This window comes from Leuresthes tenuis, unplaced genomic scaffold (genome assembly GCF_036924035.1).
Source record: "Leuresthes tenuis unplaced genomic scaffold, fLeuTen1.0.hap1 SCAF_2, whole genome shotgun sequence".
In the NCBI taxonomy this organism is placed as follows: Eukaryota; Metazoa; Chordata; class Actinopteri; order Atheriniformes; family Atherinopsidae; genus Leuresthes; species Leuresthes tenuis.
Genome location: NW_027325356.1, coordinates 9743232 through 9766435, shown reverse-complemented (window position 1 = coordinate 9766435; position 23204 = coordinate 9743232). Strand labels below are relative to the sequence as shown.

Below are 23204 nucleotides of genomic sequence, written 5' to 3'. Positions count from 1 at the left end.
AAGAGAAGAAAAGGCCACAGTTAAAACAGACATAACATTTTCAACAAGTTTCAGCAGCTAGAAGACCCCATCACTCATCGTCTGCCTTCAGCGTTCAAACAGAATTGCAGAATCGGAAACAATCAATCCTTTCTTTCTTTCTTTTCTAACCTGCTGGCTTGGTTCTGGAGAAGACAAACTCTGCAGCGCTACAGCGCTGCACCTGCCGGTTGCACGCGTGGATGTCGATGCGGTAAACCGTGAAGGGCTGCAGCCCAGAGATCTGCAGCTCACGCTCCGTCACCGACTGCTCCACAAAGTCAAACTCTCGGTCGGCTGGCTCCAGGTCGCCGGCGCTGGCGTTACCAGCCGCTTGGAGAGGAGGGACAGTGCTGCCGTTGGTGTGCAGGCGGTGGGTGTGAGTGGAGTTGGCAACACCAAAAAGATCTCTGCGTCGCCGATCTGGTGGCCTACAAGTGAAAATGATAGAGATAAAGATGAATGCAGGGGGGTAAGAGGACGGTTGACATTTACCAAAGTATGAAACTTTGGTTTCTAAACCAACTTTGTAACATTTAGAACAAGATATCACCTCCAGAAATATTTCTTTTGATCAAAGCTTGCCTGTGTGCTTGACTATCAGCTCCTCTGACTCGTACCTCAGTGTTGATCACAGAGTAACTGGAAATCTTTTTTTTGTGTCTCTGACGGCTCATCTTTAATTTCCTTGCCATTTGGCTCTCATTTCAACAACTGGGATTGATCTCGGTGGACATATTCAACACCATCAGAATTACTGCTTCATGAATTTGTAAAAAATTCACTTTTTCTTTTCTTACAAAATATATGGTGTATGCCAGCAAACAAAGTTACAAAGTTGTTCTTTAACCATGTGCATTTCATTTCATTATATGTACTGGGTTTTGTTTAATCCAGAACAAACCATTAACACATTGCAAGGCCTTCTTGTGCTTTACTCTTATTTATACCTCTTTTCAATGCAAATGAGAAAACCATGGAGTTTTCCTTCCAAAACCATTGTAAAACAGCCAAACGTTTATAGATACAGTCTGATTTCTGAGGCAGCGTGCATGTAGGTTAACACAAGTCTGAGGAAAGCTGATGGGACAATGCGGGATCTGTTACATGCAACACCTGATGGTAATCTTTAGAAGTAAGTACATTCATTCCTTTCTCCCGTTTCTGCAAAACATCCTGAGAACTAATTTACATCAACTGGATCTGAGATATGTGCGTTTGTGAAGAGACCAAGAGAGATAATGTGATGCAGATGTCTGAAGTTCAAGGCAGAAAGCTGGTTCCAATCTGACAGCTGCCCAAACATGATTAAAGAGAAAAGGAGGAAGGATACAATAATCACAGACTCTACAACCTGTACATTAATGGCACAGAAAATACTTAAAGAAAAATATTCAAAAGTGGGCTTTACGAGTAGAGATTACCTTTGAGTAAAAATGGAGTTGTGCAGGAAGTTTTCAAAGACTTTTCTGTAGGAGGCATCAGCAGCTTCAGCCTCCAGGTCCTCCACCGATTTGGGGCATGGGCAACAGGGGCCTTTATCTGTCCTGTCAGGATCTGGTTTAGTGGGCTTTGTGTCCTCTTCTTGGTCTCCAACCCCAATGGCAGCGATCCTTATGGGGATCTTCAGCTCTGGTGGAGGAAGAAAAAGATACATCTCCTGACAGGTGTTGCACATGTTGGACTCAACAGCCAGAAACAATGATGGGTGTGGAAGCTTGTGATTGAGTGTGCCCATACCTTTGGAGCAGTAGTTGTGCTGATACAGTTCTCTGTCTTCAGCTTGTTGCTGCCAACGTACCAGGTAGTAAGTCTGGTTCCCATTGGGTGAGATAGGGGGTGACCAGCGGACCACCAGCTGAGTGGACAAGTTTGAAAACGCACGCACATCCTGAGGCATGGAGGGTGCTGAAAAACAGAGACAAGGAGTCAAGGAATGGTTGGGAAACTGCTCTCCTTCAGGCTGTGATGCACCGTCTGCCAGTGCAGCTGTTTCTCTGACCTCACGGCACCGCTATGTCTTTACACTGCAGCTGGATTTATTTAATGCACTCCTCCATTTCATTTAATTGTTATTAGATAATATAGATCATATTGTTTGTAAATCAGTCTTCCTCAATGTCCTTGTGTGGCAGCTGTGTTTATTTCAAACAAATAAATCCAGAAATGCTGTGACACTGTCATGAAGATATTATCCCAAAAGTGGAGGATGTTTACCTGCTAGCAAGTGTGTCCTAGTGAGACAACGTATTAAAATCAAACAAGTGAATTTGGGTATCCCTGGATTTCAGATTTAATTTTATACTTTTGCACCGACACAGCTTCTGACCAAGGTTAACATCAGTCTTAAGGTGTGCTGTGCTATTTTGAAATCATACAGGAATGGTCATCAGTACTGCTAAAAACACTCGCCTCTATAGCATTAAAATAACAGGGCAATGCTTCATTAAAGGGCATAATGTTGTATTCACTATTAGCCACCAGGGGTCAGTAATGACTCAAGCAACTGGACTAACAGTCAGCCAAGATTAAAGGGATGCCGTTTGCGAGTGGGGGTGATGTGGGGGGGGGGGGGGGGGGGGGGGGGGGGGGGGGTACGATTGTAATGCTGAGTCAGACAAAGTTGTGCACGCGATTTGGAACAATATAACTGTGGAAAACAAGGGCTGACGCACAGGTATATGTGGGAACATCCACACTGCCAAGTAAAACTTTATAAAGTAAACACGTTTTTCTTTTGGATGATTAGTTCTGCTGGACCCGCTTGCTTTAAGTCAAAGAATGATCCATTCCTTGCGCGAGGATATAATTAGGCTACGTTTTTAGCCTTTTGCAAAAAATGTAATGGCTGATTTATTTCAAAAGTTAATCAAAACTAAATGGATGTTTTCTAATTTTTTTCCAAATCATAATAAACGCTCATAAATGTCTGTGAATGACCAAATGCTAGAAAGTTACACTTAACGCAACATTTTCAAAAGTAATAAAAAAACAGGGTCAAACTGGCACACACTCTGATTATGCCCGTTTAGTGGAGAGTTTATTATCAATCGTTTTAGTGCAACCCTCTGGTCATTTCAACAAAAGAGAACACAGCTGATAAATTACTGACAGCAGCCTTTGGCCAATGATATGCTCACACTTACCTGAGGGGCTGGTGCGGATGTAGACCACTTTGCTCTTGGCACCGGGCATATGTTTGTCCTCCACCATGAGTGTGATAGCTTTGACAAAGATAGCGTACTGAGTCCAAGGCTTCAGGGCAGAAAGCAGAACTCCAGGATCCGAGTCCTTGTCCGGCCTCAGCTCCACATCCACCATATTCCAGCTGTTGGAGCCACAACCATCCTGCCCCTCGAACTCTGTGATGTTCTGGAATGGTCTGGAAGGAAGAGTGATTATGTCAGAGGAGTTTAAGTTGCCATCTTATCTCAGTGTTACCTCGGGCGAGGAAAAGGCAGCAGCAAGTCATTAGGGCGAGAAAAACTTACGCCTCCTTGTAGTAGACAATAAAGCTGATGAGGTCTCTGTAGTCAGGGGGTCGGTAGCGCTGCCATGTCAGCTTGATCCTTGTACTGCTGGTGCTGTTAGTCTTAAACTGCAGGATGGTACTTTCACCTAAGGGGGCAGCAAGGAGACACATGAAAGAGTGCATCCAAAGTAGTTCAATATGTGTGTGCTATAATGGGCAGCAATTAGTCTTGTTGAAAGTGTGATGCAGTAAATACTGACATATGGTGCAGAGGAGCAGTAGGCTCAGAGGAGGTGTTTGCAAACTGCTCCTAAATTAAAGCAGCTTCTGCACATGTGCTGGACATAGCAATTTAAATGTTTGAGGTTTTTGGACCAAAGCTCATTTTGACCCTTACAGCTGGCTCTGTCGCCATTGTTCCGGAAGTCTGTCTCATCATAGCGGCCCTTGATGCCTGTCTTGTCCCACATCTTGCGGATCTCTGACATGCAGAGCTTTGGGTTGGCTCTAAAGAACAGCTTTCCATTTCTTATGGTAAGGTTGTGCTGCTTCCAGTCCCAAAGATACTGGAGCTGCTGGTTGTCAAATGCTGAGAAGGCATACATGCTAGAGGGGGACAAAATGACAAGATGAATGAACAACAAGATAGTGCTTCACTCTACATCAATTTGTGTTTTTTCTGTCAGTGGAGTGTGTATATATAGTGATTCATGCCAGGCTGAAAGCCAACCATCTCAAAAAAGAACAATGCATTATTTTCATTGTACAATGGAAAACTAACTTCTATAATTCACCAGAAATGTCACATGTCTTATTCCTCCGGTGGATCTTTATTTCCAGCTAGCAGGTAAATTTAGCAGTTTGACAGCAGAGGGACTCCTTGACAGCAGGATAAGAATCACCCGGCAAATCCGATTAACATGGGGCTGTTTTTTTGTACTGCAGAGGAGTTTTTTTTTTATGAGTCACTGGGTAACACCCAGACATCAAGGAATGACTGTAATGTGGGCTTTGGGACAGTTAGACTCCCGTGAACTCAAAGACAAACAGATGAAGGAGGGAGTGAAGGCCTTTGCATGACCCTGAGAACCTTTCCTGAGACTGTTGAAGGTTATGCTGCATTCAAGGTCTGTGTTGGCTCCATATGCCATTAGCTTTCCTCAGTTAGAAATAAGATTAAGTAAGTTTTCTCACACTTATTACACATTAAGTACAGAAGCAGTGAGAAGAACCGATCTAAAGTTGTCTGGTCAAAGAGCCGAACTCCAAACTGCCACAGAAAATCACACAACACCTAAATAAAATGCAGAAATGGCACTTTGCCTTCAGATCCCTTTTTATAATATAATTTATTTCAGACAATTAAATACAGTTTTCTTACTTGCATGCTTCAAGTAATAGTATTTCTGTGACTGTTAGCATCTGGGTCTTGTGTTTATGTGACCACAAGAAATATGTGAGAAAACCCAAATTGTCACAACTCTGTATACACAGTCATTTTCTTACTCAGGTGTCTGACCGTTCATCTGTGGCAGCATCTAATTTCTCATCATCTTATCTGCTATTATCTTTACCAGCAGAAAGTGTTCAGAAACCCACCATAGTTTCTATCAGAGAGTGCCGGGTAGCCTATCAAGCTTTCCTAAAACCAGGTTAAGATCCTATCAAGGTTTCTAAAAGAAGAATAAGATATTTTCATGTGCAACACATAACCAAGATAATCAAAAGATCCAATCTTAATCAGGATACTCATTAAGATTGGACTGCAACTACAAATGGGCCTTTTTATGACAGACGGCTCTACTTTCTGTACATGAGGCCCTGCAGCACAGCCATCGGTTCTCAAATTACTAGACCTTATTGCAGTTTTTGACAAAGTAAATCATGAAATCCTACCATCTGTACCCTCTGTAAGATGATCTGCACGGATAAAAAAGGCGAAGTCCAACCTCTCTAAGACACGTCAGTGGTAAAAACCCAATGTTGACCACATACGCAGTTCATGCGATTTACCTTTGCTTAGCAGCATTTACCCGAAAAATGACTATTTAGGGGAATCCTCTGAAAAGGGACGAGTAAACGTTATCTCAGGTCGTGACAGCAGATCAACATCAGTATCCACCGTGCGACGTCAGCTATCAAATTGCAATTGTGTATTTATGCTTCCAGTGAAATGTTTGTGTAAGTTTGTGTGTGTGTGTGTGTATGTGCAAGATCGTACTCTTCCAGAGGTTTTTCCCCATCGATGTATCTGAGGCTGCGGAGGAAGGCCAGTGAGCTCAGAGTGTGTGAATGTGTGATCCGCACATAACCAGTCACCCTCTGGATCAGACCTGTAAAACTCTCCAGCTCCGCAACCATGTTTTCTAAACACACAGAGACAGACTTCACTAGATTAATGTCACCAAACTGCAATCCCAGACTTTATGACTATATATGAATATCATGTTTAACTCAGCAATATTAGCATATACGAAAAGAAATCTTACACAAAGTCATATTTTATTCACAAGTTATTGAGTGTCCAGAGGCTGTCCCAAAACTAAGAAATATGGGGCTCGCTCATTCATAGACAGTTTCAACGGTACTTCTCTACACACGCCATGAAAGTTCCCAGTCTTCCTTCAAGTAAAAATGGGAATATTAACTGTAGTGCTGCTGTGGCACACTGCAGTACTTACGGCCTCTGCGGATGTTGATATGTAGGTTGCCTTTGATAACAGTGCAGCCTTTGAGGGACTGAGCAGCATCCATGGAGTCAATGACCTTCCCCTCACATACTTTATCACACAGACCATCACAGGCTGTACAGTGCATACTGGAGAGAGAGGTGGAGAGAAAAGAGACAGGAAATGTACAGTGTCATTTTATTGGCAGGCATTTGTTTGGCCATGACCTTTAGCGCTCCTCTGACTTTGTTTTCCTTTTTTAAAATTTTTATTTTTTAAGTTTTTACACCAGCATTTCAAAGGAGCTGAACCTTGTCTCGATGCCAAAACGGAACACAATCTTCATCAAATGGCTGCTGAGGAAAAGGCTTTACCAGGTGACCAATGCACTTCATCTTGCTTCAGGGCAAACTACAACTCACCTGTTTGGTGCAGATCTTGTGTACCCAGATGGGCATTCAGGCATGCATTCCCCTCCGTGGATGACGAAGGTGTCAAAGTCCGTGAGCTGGACTTTGGAGCAAAGCTTGGCACTGATGCAACGCCAGCCCTCAAACCTGTAGGTGCCTGGAGGGCAGTTAGCCACGCAGCGGCCTTGGTGGTAGTAATGCATACAGGCGGCACACGCAGTGTCACTACCAGGAACTGTGCAGCTGCCCAAACATTGAGAGTGGCAGCATTCGCCGTCTGCAGTGCAAGCTCGCCGTCCACACTTCTCTGGGCACTCTGGTGACAAGACAAGGAGAGAACGGAGAACCTTTGAAATATGTGGACCCATAACACCCAACTTTTTTTCTTAAAGCATCACAGAACAATTTAGAAACACAAACATTAATACAAACCCAATTTTACCCAATTCTCCTTTTCCCCCACTAGAGGTGTGTGGTGGTGCATTTATCTGTTTTCTGCCTACATTTTATCTGAATTTGGATTGTGCAGGTTGCTTTTGGGCAGCGCCACAAAAAGTAATCAGGTTACATTGCTGTCTTTTCTCTGCTCTTTTCAGTGTCAAAGAGCTGTACGTTTCTGTACCTGACCAGGAAGACCATAACTATTCAGATGTACGCCACAGAGCAAAGAAGGGAAAGACGTTCATTTATGAAAATTCTGGCAATCTGAGACCTTTATGCCTAGTTCTATGTGTGTTTATTTGTGCTTCACATAAAATCTGTGAAACAGCTAGGAAATAAGATGTTGTTCTTCCTCCTATAAAGTGCCTTGCTCGCTATAACAGTGGTATAAAACTTTCAGCTACTTAAAAAAGAGAGAAAAAAAAGCAGCTTGAGTTATCACATTAGACGAGGTTAATTAAAGCAACAAAACTGGTTTTACATTCGCTTGAGGTGGTTTTCCCCCTTTTTGAGAAAAAGTTGACAAAGGGAGAAGGAGACGGTATTTAAAAATGAGTAGGGCTGGGCGAAATGGGAAAAAGTTATATCATGATTATTTTTTTTTTTTTTTACATAGATTTTAGCATCCACTTGAACCCCTTATTGGTAGCATGTATTTTGCAATCTGATAAGCTACTGCATTTGTAATATCACGGTGTCTCTTAGATGTTTTTGTCATACGGCATGGCGCTGGATAAAGCAGACTCTGGTCTTCTGTTGCTTGTTGTTCTGTTCTGTTCGCTGCTGCACAGGCGTTGTTATTGGGGGAAGATTAGCACTTGTTCCAGGCTGTGTCTGTAAAAGTTTGCATTCTCCATGCTCAAACGGGTGGCGCTGCTTCAGGTGATGAAAAAGATTAGCGGTATTCCCTGTCTTTGTCGGAACATGTGCTCGACATAACTTGCAGTGCACAGTACTCCGCACCACCTAACTTTTCGAGCCCTTCTTATATACAATGTCATGCCTTATGTCTTGGGATCAATTGCCAAGACTGAGCACATAGTTTGAGTGCGATGATGGAAAACAAGCCAACGTGTTAGATATACTATACATACAGCAAAGTGAAGCAATTTGTCAATTACTGAAAAGAAATGTCAAACAGTTTAAGCAACTTGAGGTATATGTTAAGTGTTTTTAGATTTGGGTACATAAAAATAGACTTCTGAATATATGACCTTGGCCTCAGGTGGAAATTTAGCGCAGTTTTATGTAAACTTGAGCACAAAACAAGTTGAGAGAACAGTTGCTGAAATACATGAAATTAGGATGTGAATTGATCACCTGCACGTCTCCATTTCTGTGAGTTCAAATCCACATTTAGCATCCAAAAAGAATGAAATTTGCCCTCACAGTGAATTTTCATTTCCCTACTTGCGCAAACTCAAAAGCATAACAAACAAATGAACCAAAGAGTCCTCAGCTTGAACAAACCTTTGGCATGACATTGCTGGCCTTAGGCCTGAACAAATGATTCACATTTACCAGAGAATGACTGACAATGCACACACAAACACATGCCCACCAGCCCACATCAAGAACCACTCATGAGGAGGACGTGCAGGCTGCCTCAAATTCAAACAACAAAAATAATACTGTTGTTTCTTTTGTGGAAAGAATGTAAATAAAGCAAACAAAGCCACATCCAAAAAAAACAACCTGTTGGAGCTTTCGGCTCACATGGTAGGCAGCCCACTGAGGTTCATCCCAGATAAAAGCGTCTCCATTCCGGGTTTTCCAACACGCGCTGCTACAAATAACTCCTCCAGTTGCTGTGGTGTCCCTTTAAACTGGGGGATATTGTAACTGATGGCAGGAAAAACTGATTGAGGTTCTCCAGAAGAAAAACACTGCACTGACAGATGTACAAAAGGAGCCACACCTCTTGTTTGCCTTTCTCTCAACAGCAGAGGAATTTAAATGAGGCATGATGGCAGTAAAAGCTCCTTTCACAAGCTGACACACACCTAAGCCATGACCACACAGGTGAGCTTTTCACTGGCCTTTACTGCCAGTAACTCCCTGGTTCAGCATGCCAGTAGGTACAGCAACATAAGCAGACCGACTTAAACAGACTCTACATAGCAATGTGTTTGCCACAGAAACAAGCACCAATCTCTATGGAAATACTGTAAATCACTGCATGAAATTATTTGTGTGTTCTCCAAGCCATAAAGAAAGGGACGTGCATCTCCAATGCAGCAACAACTGGATGAACTAATAAACTATCATTTTGATGATGTCATCCGCTTATGTTAGCCAGAGGCTGTGTTTAACAGAAACCAAACAAAGTGAAGCTTGTAGGAAATGATGTTATGTTCATAGGACGATGTGTGAGACCCGTTACAACCGTCTTCACAGAGTCTGTCAGACAGTCAGTGTGTGATCAGGAGGTTAAAGTTGCTTTTATCTCATTTCCAACCATAACACTAAAAAGCTGCCAACTCACCTCTTTGCTCGTTAACAAATAAATCTGCCTCTAAATTTCCAGACTAATCATTTGGAACGTGACTATCAGAAATAAAAGCTCAAGATGGTACGGATTTCCAAAAATTTAAGGTCGAGTTTTAATTGCTCAGTCTGTCCAGAAAGAAAAATCAAAAGCTATTAGGTGACATTTTAGAAATCTGATGTCTGTCTCCTGTCGGGAAGTAACCCGCCTCCTGGCTGACATGAAAGCCAATCAGAAACTCCAGACTGCGTGGTCCCACCAACCACTCAGCAGGCTGTTTGTACTCAGCAGGAGGAGACCAGTGCTGCATTTCACTGGCACAGAATGTTCTTTCCCTGCTACGAGCCCCCTCCAACCCTGCGACTCCATCTCACCTTCTGACCTCTTGCGATGGGGTGGTTGGAGCTGGAAAGGTGTGTTTGCAATGTGACAATGTAGAGCCTCGGGCCAATAGAGTGAAGCAGAGAGAGAGAGAGAGAGAGAATCCCTGTCTGAAGTTTGGTGCAGGTCTGAGCTGCTAGTCTGTCACCTCCTAAATACAACTCTGACTGACAGTGAAGGGAGGACCGATGTGGAGGGGTTAGTGGGTACGCCGCGGGGCACGTCGGCATTCTGCTGGACGTCTGCAACATAAAGGATCCCAGCTTTTATCCTCCCAATGCACCTTTTTTGCCGTTTTAACACATGCACTGCAGGCCTGATAGTTTTCTACACAGTATCCAGAGGACCTGTGTTTGAAAAATCAAAAATCAGTCAGACTGGATGTAGCGATTCCTTTTAAAAGCCAGCTCCAGGTTACAAAGTAGGGCCCATGTCCAATATGTAATGTTATACACATGTATTGCTCCCCACTATTTAATCCAAAAATACATAGCATTGCTATATGAACACAAAAAGAGTTACTATTCCAGATGAGCAGAGGCTTCATACATCATTGTAAATGTGCTGTAGCCAATACACAGCAAATCATTATTATTATTTTTTTTAAATCCTGCCTCCTTTCCAGCCACTCCGACATATTTCTGGAAGTGAGAACTCACCACAGATCCGATTCCCCATGCTTCACCCAGAGTGGGTGCGTTACAACAGCTTTAGAGACAGGTTGAAGCAGGCCTGCTGCAGGGGGGAAGGAAATGGACATCAAAGTGGACATTGATGAGGCACGGGCGGAGCATGAAAAGGAGGAGGTGATGGAGGCGGAAGAGCATGAATTAGAGAGCGAGGAGGAGCAAAACAGGTGGAGCCCATGTGGGACAGTGAGGTGGAAAAGGAACGGCTTTAAAAGGAAGATAATGGTGGTGGCAGAGGAGCAGCAAACTAAAAATACCACTTAAGATATCATGCGTTTTACACGCACACGTACACAAACGCGTACAGAGATGGAAGGATTACAGACAGAACAAACAAAACTAAGCTTGTGGGAAACTGAGACTGCATCACTGAACCCATACTGCTGTTAACCAAAGCTCAAAGTGAGAGAAGTATTAGTAAAAATAAAAGATTTTAAAAAATGTTCTCATTTTCACAGGATACAGTTTACAGCATTCTTGTGGTAATCTAACATCACTTGATACCACGTTCTACTCCGTTAGCTGGCAAGTAAACCAAGCATTTGAAATGCAGAGTGAGTGAAATGCAAGTGGTTAACATCAAGTGTCTTTCCAGTCAAGAAAGCCAGTAGATACTGTCAGTGTGGCTATCAGGTTAAGTCCTTCTTGGCAGTCTCTTCAGAGTATGTGCTACCTTTATCGTAACTGTGGAAAGTTAGCAGACACAGCAGATTGGGCTTGTTTGTTTATGAAGCCTACTCTACTGGACTCCATTCTGGTGATGTCAGCAATTCCATTGACCTGTAAAAATGAGCTGATGCGTGAAATGACTAAAATCAGGTTAAAAAGAGAGGAAAAAAACAACTAGTGTAGTTATTTGTGGAAGTGGAAAATGCACACAAACAACTTTACTAACAAATTAGTAGGATGTGCTTCCCATTCCTCTGAATTAGAGCCTCTGGTTAGAGCATCACTCTAAATGCTAATCCTCATCAGTGTAATGTTGCATTTTTTAAAATTCCATCTACATGATACCATTTACCCGGCCATCTTTGTTTTCTGCATCCTTCCCTAAGTTTGAATGCACTTATTAAAGATTTAGGCAATGAGTTATAGGACGTTGTTAAAAGTAATAATTGTTATAGTAGTTACTTATTACACAGGTCACAAAACCCACTAACACCTGCTAGCAGCTGGCTTATGAGCGCAAAGTGAAGGTTTGAAATCTGAATTTAGTCCCTCGCAGAAGTACTCAGGCGCAGGATTTTAGCAGTTTTGGGTCGGCAGGACACAGTCTAGAATAAAACACCCAGAAGTATGCACAAACTGCGGATGGATAAAGAGGAATGCCATCTCTTTATGCTGTCATAGTTACAGACTTGTCCTCTGGGAGATAGTGCCCATGTGCTCGTGTTTAAAACAAACATTTAAACACTGCTTTTGATTTAAAAAAAAAAAACGCAAAACGCAAAAGAGCGCATTTTCATTCTGTCATAACATAGTTCTCCGACAAGAAAATACCTGGATTTTGGCTTAAACCTGATTTATTTCAACAGGAACTTACTTCTAAAGGTGCGTTGAACAGATCCTGAGTTATTTCACTTTAAATATCGTACTGGTTTAACAATCGGCTGTTTGAGTAAGAAATAAAAGCCCTAGTTTTCTGCCCCCAACGTGGGCATGATAGGAAAAGAATGCCCCAAGCAGACGCACAGCTGCGGTGATGAAGATCCAGGCTTTAACAGTTTATACTATCCAACAGCACAGCACAACAATAGCAGATAAAGGCAGATGTCTAGACTGATGACGGCACAGCTGACTCAAAAACACTGATAGAGATCTGCATTTGCTTTGATTCAAGCTGCACTAACCAACAATTCATTGGTTAGGATTTGACAGGTTTAACCCACAATACACACTCAGCAGTCTGAGCAGTAACTGGTTATGTGCTTTCCTTTCAGGCACAGAACACACTGTGGCCGAGTCAACATCTTTTTATCGGATTGCCTCGGGTTTTTTTGCATAAATTACTTTTTATTTTCTTCTTTATGCCACGCCCCGTCAGAGAGACCAATGCAATAATCTCACATCCCTTCATATGATCCCTGATGAGCCTTTTTAAAATCCCTTTTGCATATTTCTGCAGAGATTTTGATGCAGATATCATAAAATTGAGTTTATGGCTTTTCTATGGCTTCAAAAATATGTTGTTGACTATCATCTATGACAAAGTCGAGCAGTAAATCGAGTGTTTTAAGAAGCTGGAAACTGAAAATGCTTTTTTCTTTTTTTTTTAAGTTGATCAAAGATCTGCTGAATACTTTACTTTCCGCTGATTTTCTTTTTTTAAACCCAAAAGGGTCTAAAACCAGATGGTTTGTCTCAGGTTTGGCTGTAATCTCTTCTCTTTTCTCTCCCATGAAAAAAAAGCTTTATTTATACGAGCTTACTGCTTTAGGTTGCGTTTTAAACTTGAGAAAATACAAAACTCAGTTAGCCACACTCAACACAACTGAGGCTTCAAAGTGCCACTAATGAGAAACTGAAGCAACTGAGGTTTCCACGCTAGTTCTGTTTTTTTCCGTTTTTAGAGACTTTGGTGTCTGCAGCTAACTGTGTAAATCCAGAGTGTGTGGTAGAACTTCCACTCTATTTCTTAACTTCAAATGTTCCAGTACTCAGGCTGGTCGGGTCAGAAAGTGCGCCAATATAGTCTCCTCAGGCAGAACAAGAGCTTGATAATGTGCAGGAAACACAACAAGATTGCAGTGTTTTCAGTCTCACACAAAGCATGATCTGTTTGGGCAGGCAGCCTGTCAGTGTGCACATTAACTCACTGAATCAGTCATTCAAAAAAGCCAGTCAGTCAGTCAGTCAGAAGTGTGTGTGTGTGTGTGTGTGTGTGTGTGTGTGTGTGTGTGTGGTGGGGGGGGGCCAGGGACAGGCCAATTTTCATAAGCAGAGGGTTCCCGATTCATTCATTTAATAAGTTCCAATGCTTACCTTTTCTGTATTGTTCATCTCTTCCTGTAGCAACCACGTTCATCTTGATAAATACACGAGACTAACTGCCAGTTCAGCCTGACAATCACACTCCTGACAAAATGCTCTGAGCAGTAAAGACAACAACTTAAGGTGAGCAGACCATGAATCACAACAGTTTTTGTGTTTGTTTTACCAACACCCGTGAACAATAAAACGGTGTTTTTTTTTTGTTGTTTTTTTTTAACAAAACACACTATGTGCTAAAGTCATAGAAGACTTCTCATCATCATTTTAGTTATAGAGTAACACTGACCATGTTTTCACAATGTTTCACTAATTACTGGATCTTTTTTCCCCCTAAACCTGCAAATTATCTGGTTGGAAAGAAGAAGAGTCTTTTGAGTTATTTATTTTTCCAGATCAAAGCAATATATTAAGCAGGCTAAATAATGATTCATCCAGCTCATCAGTTTCACCACAACTAAAGGAAGCATTTAACTCATGCAGTGTGTAAAGTTGCAGGTAAAGAGCTGAGGCTTGTTCAACGACAGGATCAAAGTAATCCTGGATTTGTGGTCTCTAGGTTCCTGTTGGTTATTGCAGTCTTCTTAAATAACACCCCCCCCACACACACACACACACACAATAAATCAGTATTCTTGTTAGACAAGCTCAAGATCTTTCTCTATTCTATATTATTTAAAAAAAAAAAAAAAACCTTGCCTGTCACCTCGTTACATCAGATCAAAACTGACTGTAGTCACTGAGGCTGTGTAAGAAATTGATTTGTGAGTGTTGGAGTGTGAGACCTTGTACAGAAGTAGGGACCATCTATGTGGCCTCTTGGGATGCACAGAAGAAGAAGAGTGGCTCAATTGATCAAAGCTGAACCCACAGTTAGAGACAACCTCAAACTGTATCTGTCATAACACCAGAGAGTGAATAACCAAGCAAGGAAACGAGATTAAACTATTAACAGATGCTGAACTGACGGATAATCAACTAAAATTCACGTATAATTTAAATACACAAAAATAGCACCTCTCACAACAGTTTCAGTGTGTCTGTAACATGTCAAATGCATTGAAAATACAGCTTACCAGTTACAACGATGATTGATAACAACAACATGTGATTTACTGTTCATTTCAGCAGCTGTATGTTACTGCTCTTGGGTCCATTAAAGTAACAAAGGAGAATTTGGCAAATTTTTTTGCTCTTTGGCTCCTCCTACAGTGGCGGGATGTAAAAACTAATCTATGTGTGAATTCTGAACGTACATGTACAAAGCAGAGTCATGAACTGCTGTATCTCAGTCCCCCAGGTGCTCCAGGGTAGTTTCAGGCCTGGAAATGTGTGCCACAAAGATCAGTGTCTTTCAAAATGAGTCAGAAGTTCATAGTTTTAAGGCTCACCACCTTCTCTAGTGTTGCTTTAATAATCTTTAAAACTAGTCCAAACAGAGCCTGTGGGTAACCTTATGGTAGTTGCTGGGGACAAACATCAGTCAGATAAACCGACACAACAGGACAGCTTTAGACAAAAGGAATGTTTGGCATCCCTTTGTTGACTGACCTGGAAAAGACTAGACTTATCAAATGCTTTGGTTTCCCCCTCCCAGAGTCTCCACAGCAGCCACACAATAACTGGGTGGATGATGTTGACCAGGGAGCTATCACATTAGCTGTTTCTTGATACTTGCAGCATTGTGTTGACTTAAGACTGAGACGGATATCACAATGGCTACAGTTCCAGGAGGACAAAGAGGGCTGGAGAAAAAAAACAGCGAAAACAATACTCGTCTGTCACCTCTCAGAGTTATGTCTAATTCATACAGCAAGACTGCTGAACCCTTACCCACAGACAACTTGGCCTTAACAAATACTCTGCATGCCAACCAGTCAAGAATCATTTAACTGTGTGTAACGGACAAAGAGAAAGGCTCAGACACATTATGAAATAACACAAAACCTTAGGCTATCATTCAAAAGACTTCACTGAAGAAAATCGTTCTCAGTAAACAAAACACGGACAAAATAGTGTAGAAAAACCTGCAAGTGTCTGAGGTAGAGCTGGTTATGTAGTATAGAGTAAAATAGAGAAACAGGAGTATGCTGCTAGACAAACACTTCAAAATATGTTAACAAATCAATAAAATTGTACACCATGCAAAAGATGATTACAACCTACTGCTTATAGTTGTTACTTGATACAGAAGAATTACTGAGATTGTGAATCATCCATAAGAGTGAGCGAGGTGACACTGTTATGAGAAGCTCTAATTTATGTTTAACAGTCAAAGTACACATGTTGACATTCTGATATGTTTCTGTGGCCTCTTCACAGTGCACTTGTCACCAGTTTGAATCCCGAGACGATACCATGTTTATCTCCAAACAAAATACTTAATTGTTGGACAGTATCAAAATCCAGCGAATAAGAACATAGTAGCCAAACTACATAAATCTTGAAGGTATGGCAGATAATAACCGTTTACTAAACGCAGCAATTAAAACTTGCACAGCAGATTTGGAATTTTAAAAGTCGTCACTTTTTTGCCTATCAATTTACTAAACTTATAACCACACTCATCTAAACCCAACTGTCAAGCATGGTGGTGGAGCAGTAATGCTTTGGGCTTGTTTTGCAGCCACAGGACCTGGGCATGTTGCAGGTGTTGAGTCGACCACAAACTCCTCTGTATACCAAAGTATTCTAGAGTCAAATGTGAGGCCATCTGTCTGACAGCTACAGCTTGGCATGTTTGGTTATTCAACAATACAATGATCTCAAGCCAACAGCAACTATACAACAGAATAACTGATAAGAAAAGCACGGAATTTAAAATGGCTGAAAAGCAATGGCGAGACCTTAAGAGAGCTGTGCACGAATGAATGCCCCCAAATGTTAAGAACTGAGGCTACATTGTAAAAGAGGAGTGGGCCAAAATTCCTCCACAACAAAGTGAGAGGCTGATAACGTCATTCAGAAAACAAATGCGTTAAATTAATGCTGCAATAGGTGGCTATAAGCCATTGAATCGTGATGTGTACTTAGTTTTTAAACAAAAACACTTCTGCATTTTAGCTTAGTCTTTGTTTTTTATTTTGAAAAATGTCATGTGTTGTTGCTCATCTGAGGTTATAATCACCAACCTTAAACTTCAGAGTAAAGTCAAACATTAAAACTAAGACTTTCTCACGACATTTCTCACTACTTTCTCATTACATAGCTGTATAAATCAAGTAACGACGAGTTTACTTCCTCTAACCTACAAATTTCTTATTAATAGAAGCCATTTTTTCAGAAAACATTAAAGTCTGTGAATTAAAATAGGTCTATTAGCATATGGAAGAATGAAAACTATAACTTAGAGGTGGGCCAACATATCATGCCAACGTTCTCACCAATGGCTGACAGTGTTGCAATAGGGAGCTAATATTTCTATACCTCCTCCTCCCCCACATCATAAAAAAAAGACCATGTATATTATTTTTTATGTTTACTGATCTTCTTTGTCACAATGTTTCACTGCAGGCGTCTTAATGTGCCTTGTTTCACACATTATACTGTATTTCTTCCAATAAAACAGTGTTCTATTATAAACAAACTCTTAAAAGTTATAAAGAAATCATCCGACTGGCTATAATTCTTCATTTGAGCGTAAATGTTTTCATCTAATTAGCGACTATATAAATAGATTTGAAAATGTGAGAAATGTAATTCCAAATGTTGTGCCATCTCCACAGACAGAGACTGTATCCAAGTTGTCTACATTCCTTTGTATTTGTGTATTTGCTTGGGGAGGGAAGGCAGAAATATTCCTGGAATTTGATGGCATGGATGAATGAGGCAGAGTATCTTAATGGCAGCCTTAAGGTATGCTGGTCAACTTATCACAACCAGAATTCAAGGCCTGGATGTTTGGTGCTTTAACCCAGCTTCCTCTGATAAGCATAGACACTCAAGGTAATCATGCTCTGATATGCGAGGGGACCAAAGCCAACCCCATGATGGTCTTATCAGAGGCGCAATGGACTGAAATCAAAAGTACAGACCAAACAAAGCTGTTTGTCTGTCTCCTAAGACACTTGCATTCAAACATGTTGTTGTATAATGTTGCTAGTTTGTAAGAAACTCGAATAAAAAGATCAAAATCTCAGCCCACATTCTGGTTTGGTCAGAAAGTACCTAACGTATGCTCACAACATCCATGTCCATGTGTTGAGACTTACATAAGCGCACACATGTGCTGAATTATACTAACCACACGCAGACGCTATGCATATACACAGAACTTTTTGTTTACAAATCAACCAAGCATAAAAACCCAGCTTTTCTTCTATATACCAACTGTGATCGCTGTAGAATGAAATATTGGAAAAAGCATCCATAACTATATATGTTAAGTACAGACGGCTTTGTACACACAGACAAGAGATTCATCTGAGTCTCTGGTCACAGCTCATCCCAATCGGTGTTAACGGAGCACAATTAAAGGCCACATAATTACAGTAGGCACTTCAACACAGCCAAACCAGTAATGTTCTCTTCCAGGAATTCCAAGGATGGGTGTGACTGTTCACTAAAAGCAGTCATGGATGTGCCTAGTTTACAAAGCAGCCCCTATAATTACCAGCCCTGACAGCCTTCAGGTTCTGGGTCAGGGTAAGGGGTCCTCGAATAGTTGTGCATAATCATACTTTGTGAGGCGGCACAACATATTGTTTACATCTATTGCTGCCGTTCAACAGTCATATTACAGGAAATTCAACATCAAATAGGCAAAAATAACTCAAACAGCTGATGCCACTTTCTTTACTCGATTGTTTTTTGGGTTTTTTTCCTGTTCGAATTTAAACAAAAATATCCATCATGCAAAAATCTTTTAAAAACTTTACTTCCAAAACAAGTCTGATGCTGTTAGAGACATGCAACTCCACACTGTGGATTGAGCGAAGAACAACACAATATAAATAAGATGTCAATGCAATGCACAGAAAAACAAGTAGAGGTGAATAAAATTATATATCCAATAGAAGCAACACGGAGGCCTTTCACTCGATCAGAATCATTCCTCTGAGCCCAAAAGAAATTAAATATCAGCTGGCGCAGCAGTCTTCATAATCCTTTCTGGATGAACCTCTTGTGTCTTTTATTCCTCGTCGAGATGGACTAGAAGGTTGGGATCCATCATCCCTGTGTACCTTTCTCTCTACTCCCTAACCAAGAGATTTCTACACAGAATGGAACGATCATTACAGCCATCTACAGCACACCATCAAATCTTAAAGTGTGCTCAACACCAGTAGATTTTCTGTCACTAATGAAATACGTTAATGACAGCCCCTCATTTTGTTGGACACTGTGGTTGAAACCAATTTCACGCTAATAAGGTCGAGTGAGACGTCAACAGTACGACGTTCAATATGCATATTCTCTATGGAGAAAATAGAATATTGGATGCATCAGGTCAGGACAAACATGAGGAACCATAACATGTTTCTACCTGGGGGAGGTTGTAAAACACCCAGCTTTAGCTGCTGCCAACATGAGGACCATCGAGCAGGTATTATCGATGCCTCCTCATAACTTTCAACAACCTGACAATTACATTTGAATGCATTCGAAGAACTGCATGTTTATTTCACATTCATTCCAACTTTTGTACAAACTGACAGCCCCAAGATACAGTTTAAGCATGCCTATTATTAGTTTATGAAAACTTTCCTGCTTTAATCCAATATTTACCTGGAATTTCAATTGCATCAGTTAGGTTTAAGGGCCAGATAAATTCCTAAAGAATGACATTCTTTCTTACCTAAGCAGTTTTAACTCTATAAAAACAATTACTGGCATGACCCAGTTTAGTTAATCACAATTGATTGCTTTTAATTGCAATTTTAATTAGCCTCTTATGATTCAGGAAATTTTGCTTCAATTCTTTTTCCCCTGGTTGCTGTACCCCTCTTCCATTTCCAAAGCCTTCTTTGGCTCATAATAATCAAAGGAGCTAAATGAAAGATTAATATATAAACGTTAACGTTGCTAATTGATGCATTTACTCATAATGTCTGATGCAGCTGGTGATCAGGAGAAAGAGACACACTTGTTACCATCAATTCATCTAGCTTATGAGGCTTCACAGCGGGTTACTTTGACCCCGCTGACTCAGAGACTCTGACTCAGAGTCCTGCTCTGTCACACTGGGTTTCACTGTCACTAAATAAACAAGTTATGAGCTTACAGCTAGTTGAGAAAAGACTAAACAAAACATCATTTTCTTTCATCTTCAGTCGATAGCAGCATGCAATAGAAGACGACAATGAAAAGATACAATCAGAAATTAAGAGGAAACGGCCTGTTAAATGTATGCAGTTTCACATGCTGACAGACATGTTTACGGGCGATTCTTTGTAAGCTCCATTGTGGGAAGAAAGGACACATCCACAAATATAAAAAGGCAGCGACCAGATGTATGTAGATGTTCTCTGAGTTAGAAACAAATTTGAAAAACGTAGACAGGCATGATTATTACATCTTACCATGATATATCAAAACATTTTGACTAATGAGTAATTAAATGTCGGTAATATCCGTCCTCCGTGACATATCAGTTTAGGTACTCATTCACTTTCATACCAGGTAATGAACAACAAGCAACCACATGGTCCCAAGCCTTCTTCATTTATCTCCAGATTAGTATGCACCAAGTGAGCCAGTGGGTGTCCGTCCTCGCTACATGATGGAATGGAGCTAATCATAGCAGAGATTAGACAGACATCAGCAGGAACTAATAGTAACAGGGTTTCCTTAAGCCATAAGCAGAGGCATCAGGTCACACAAGTCAGATTGTCTGAATCAAATGACCTCTCTGCTGAGCTGGGCTCCGCTGACTTTCATTTTCATTGATCAAAAATACCTCCTCTATTTTCCGTATTAGCTTACATAACCTATCCACCATATGATGTCACTCCGTGGTCATTCTGTAGATGAATGAAGGCCTCGCCGGCATGCACTACTGAGCCAACAATTTTCATTTTTATAAACCCACTCCTGCACAGTACACATCTTTACTTTTAAAAATACTACCTGACAAAACTGTCTTTAGTTAAGTCCATTTATATGTGGACATTGGCACCATTTCTTCTTTTAAACGTTTGCAAATACAAGTTACTGCTTTGTGATAAATACAGGCTTTTAGACTGTGTTTTGCTCATGTTTCCAGGTCGATTTCAGTGCAATACATTTTTAATTTTCACTTTTTTTATGTGTGTTAAGAAATTACAGAAATTTCTTCATTTACATCCTCCAGCTGGTAAGGGGTCAGGAGAAGGTGCAACTTAAGACCAAGTTAAGGTGAGATTTGAATCGGTAACGGATAAGATTAGGCCAGCCCGAGTGTCATCCATGAGCAGGAAACACTGCTGTTTGCTCAGAGCTGACCATAAGCAGGTTGGACAGTACCTGCCCATCAAAGATGGACAATCACCCAAAACAAACAGCCACAACAACCCAGGAGTGTTTGAAGGTAAAGAAGAAAAGTATTCTGCAATGGCCGAGTCAAGCACCTGAATTCAACTCAACTGTACATATTGAATATTATTCACAAAAACAGCATCTGTGGAGGTGCAGTAAAGGCCTGGCAAGCTGTAAAGGTTTGCTCGTGCAAATGCTTTCAGACATTAATTACACATGGTCTGAAAAAGATTTTCCATAAACTATAAAAAGGTCATTTTACTTGAGCTTATGTTAGTTTGTCCAATTAAATTTGAGGCCTGGAAAAAAAGCTTTCTGCATATCAAAACACTTCCTCTAATTTGGATGTAGACCTTAAGAAAGAGTTCAAGTCCAGCAGAGACGATAAACAACTGAAAACAAACAACAACAAAAAAAATGATGAAAATGCTAGTTCAGGTGAAGAAAATCCCTGTTTAGGAAATGGCTTCACATTTAGAAACAAGCAACCCAAAATCAGCTGTCTGAGACACAATTTAAACAATGCAACAAACACAACAAGCTTCAACAATGTGCATTAAGCTACAGGTATAAAATTAAGAAATAAAATAAAAGTATGACTATCGTCTTGATCAACAGGAAACTCCACAACTTAATAAAATTTGTCAAAATATATGCTTTTTTATTATTATTATTAAAAACATATGGATAGTTAGCTGACTCTTGACATTTGACTAACTGAATTTACTTACTTCATCACCAGATAACACAGACTACAAATGGGTGGAAAAAACAATGTCAAAGTCAGATCGAAATGATATTTTATGTCAATCTTGGTGATAAGAATTACACATTTTGAGTCGATCCATTGATAAACTAAATGGCGGGTCCCTCAGCGCAAACAAATACGACAACAGTCAACATGTCTGGCCATCACACCAAAACACAAGTCCATTTTTTTTACTGCAGGACATTGTTTGAGCAACCAACTGGAAGAACACCGAATGCACGTAGGGGAGAATGAGTGGGCCCGTCAGGAGGTGTTTGTGCAGTTTTTACAACGTCTATATACAGATATACCACATAAAAATGGGAGGAAGCAAGGCTTAGCTGTTGCAACCTTTCTCAAGAAAGCACCTAGCAAAAACAAAGAAAAAAACAAGAAAGAAATAGTGACTTCAGGCTTTCAGTTCTTGCCGCAGAGAGAGAGAGAGAGAGAGAGAGAGAGAGAGAGAGAGAGAGAGAGAAGGAAGAGCTCATGCTGTTAAAGTCCAGATATGGAGAAATACGGAGCCAAGTACAGCAGACCTTACTGCAGTCTCTAAAGTGAGTGCAGCAGTCTGGCAGCTGATGACAACAATAACATGTGCGAGACAGAAGAATATACGATACTACGTCGCTTATGTAATGACGTGTACTGTTACTATGAATACAACTGCAAACACATAAGAGCAGAGCTAAACAGTATGTCATTACACAAAAACATGGACAGAATAATCAAATTTCACACCGTAGTCAAGATCGAGATTCAATAAAGAAAATATTGTAATAATTTTTTTTTTTGTCATATCACCCAGCCCTTATACATATTTCACTGATTCTAATTCAAGTTGTACTGTTAAGCCAGAAAACAATTTTCTGAAATAGCCCGATTCATTCCTGCGACAGATTTCTGACTAAAGTCTACTGTCTTTCTTTACTCTACCACTGGAAGTCATTTAAGTCAAAAAACATGTGAATCCTCACAACGCAATCATGACCTCATATTTCCATTGTTATAAATATGGACATATCTACTGTCCCTTCACATGAGCATTACTTTTCTATCCTTATAACAGGAATCCCGAAATTATGATGAATATTAATGCACAAACAGTGACGTGTTGGGTACGGTAAATTATGCAAACAACAGGGTTGAGAAACAACCCTGAACATACTCCTTGTTTAATGTGTAATCCCTTAAACCAGAGGTTAATAGAAGACAAGAATTCCTGCCAGTAAATCCCAGACCTACTTCGTACTTTAATGATGTACTTTCATCTCCTCAGACCGTACAAAGCAACGGAAAAACATCCCCCCATGCTGTTCAATGTGTGAGCATGTGTGCAGGTTTGTGTTTGAGAGAGTGTGAGATCGAGAGCGAGAGAGAGAGAGAGTCAAACGACACGCTTGCTTCCCAGCATGTACAGGCATGGCTCTTCTTTGAAAAAAGCC

General features: G+C 40.8%; 2 protein-coding genes across 2 annotated transcripts in view; both read right to left on the bottom strand.

Moving 5' to 3' along the window:
* lrrc28 (leucine rich repeat containing 28) overlaps positions 1 to 23204 on the bottom strand; it is a 362729-nt gene that overhangs the window by 15607 nt on the left and 323918 nt on the right. The gene's annotated exons all lie outside the window — the stretch shown is intronic.
* LOC140301579 (insulin-like growth factor 1 receptor) overlaps positions 1 to 23204 on the bottom strand; it is a 43356-nt gene that overhangs the window by 10175 nt on the left and 9977 nt on the right. Inside the window, exons 3-11 of the mRNA XM_072380118.1 lie at positions 6582 to 6885; positions 6172 to 6308; positions 5712 to 5856; positions 3888 to 4096; positions 3510 to 3636; positions 3165 to 3400; positions 1759 to 1926; positions 1443 to 1650; positions 151 to 449 (exon numbers count right to left, since the gene is read on the bottom strand). Of these exons, the coding sequence (XP_072236219.1) occupies positions 151 to 449; positions 1443 to 1650; positions 1759 to 1926; positions 3165 to 3400; positions 3510 to 3636; positions 3888 to 4096; positions 5712 to 5856; positions 6172 to 6308; positions 6582 to 6885 (1833 nt within the window). The remainder of the gene's footprint in view (positions 1 to 150; positions 450 to 1442; positions 1651 to 1758; positions 1927 to 3164; positions 3401 to 3509; positions 3637 to 3887; positions 4097 to 5711; positions 5857 to 6171; positions 6309 to 6581; positions 6886 to 23204) is intronic.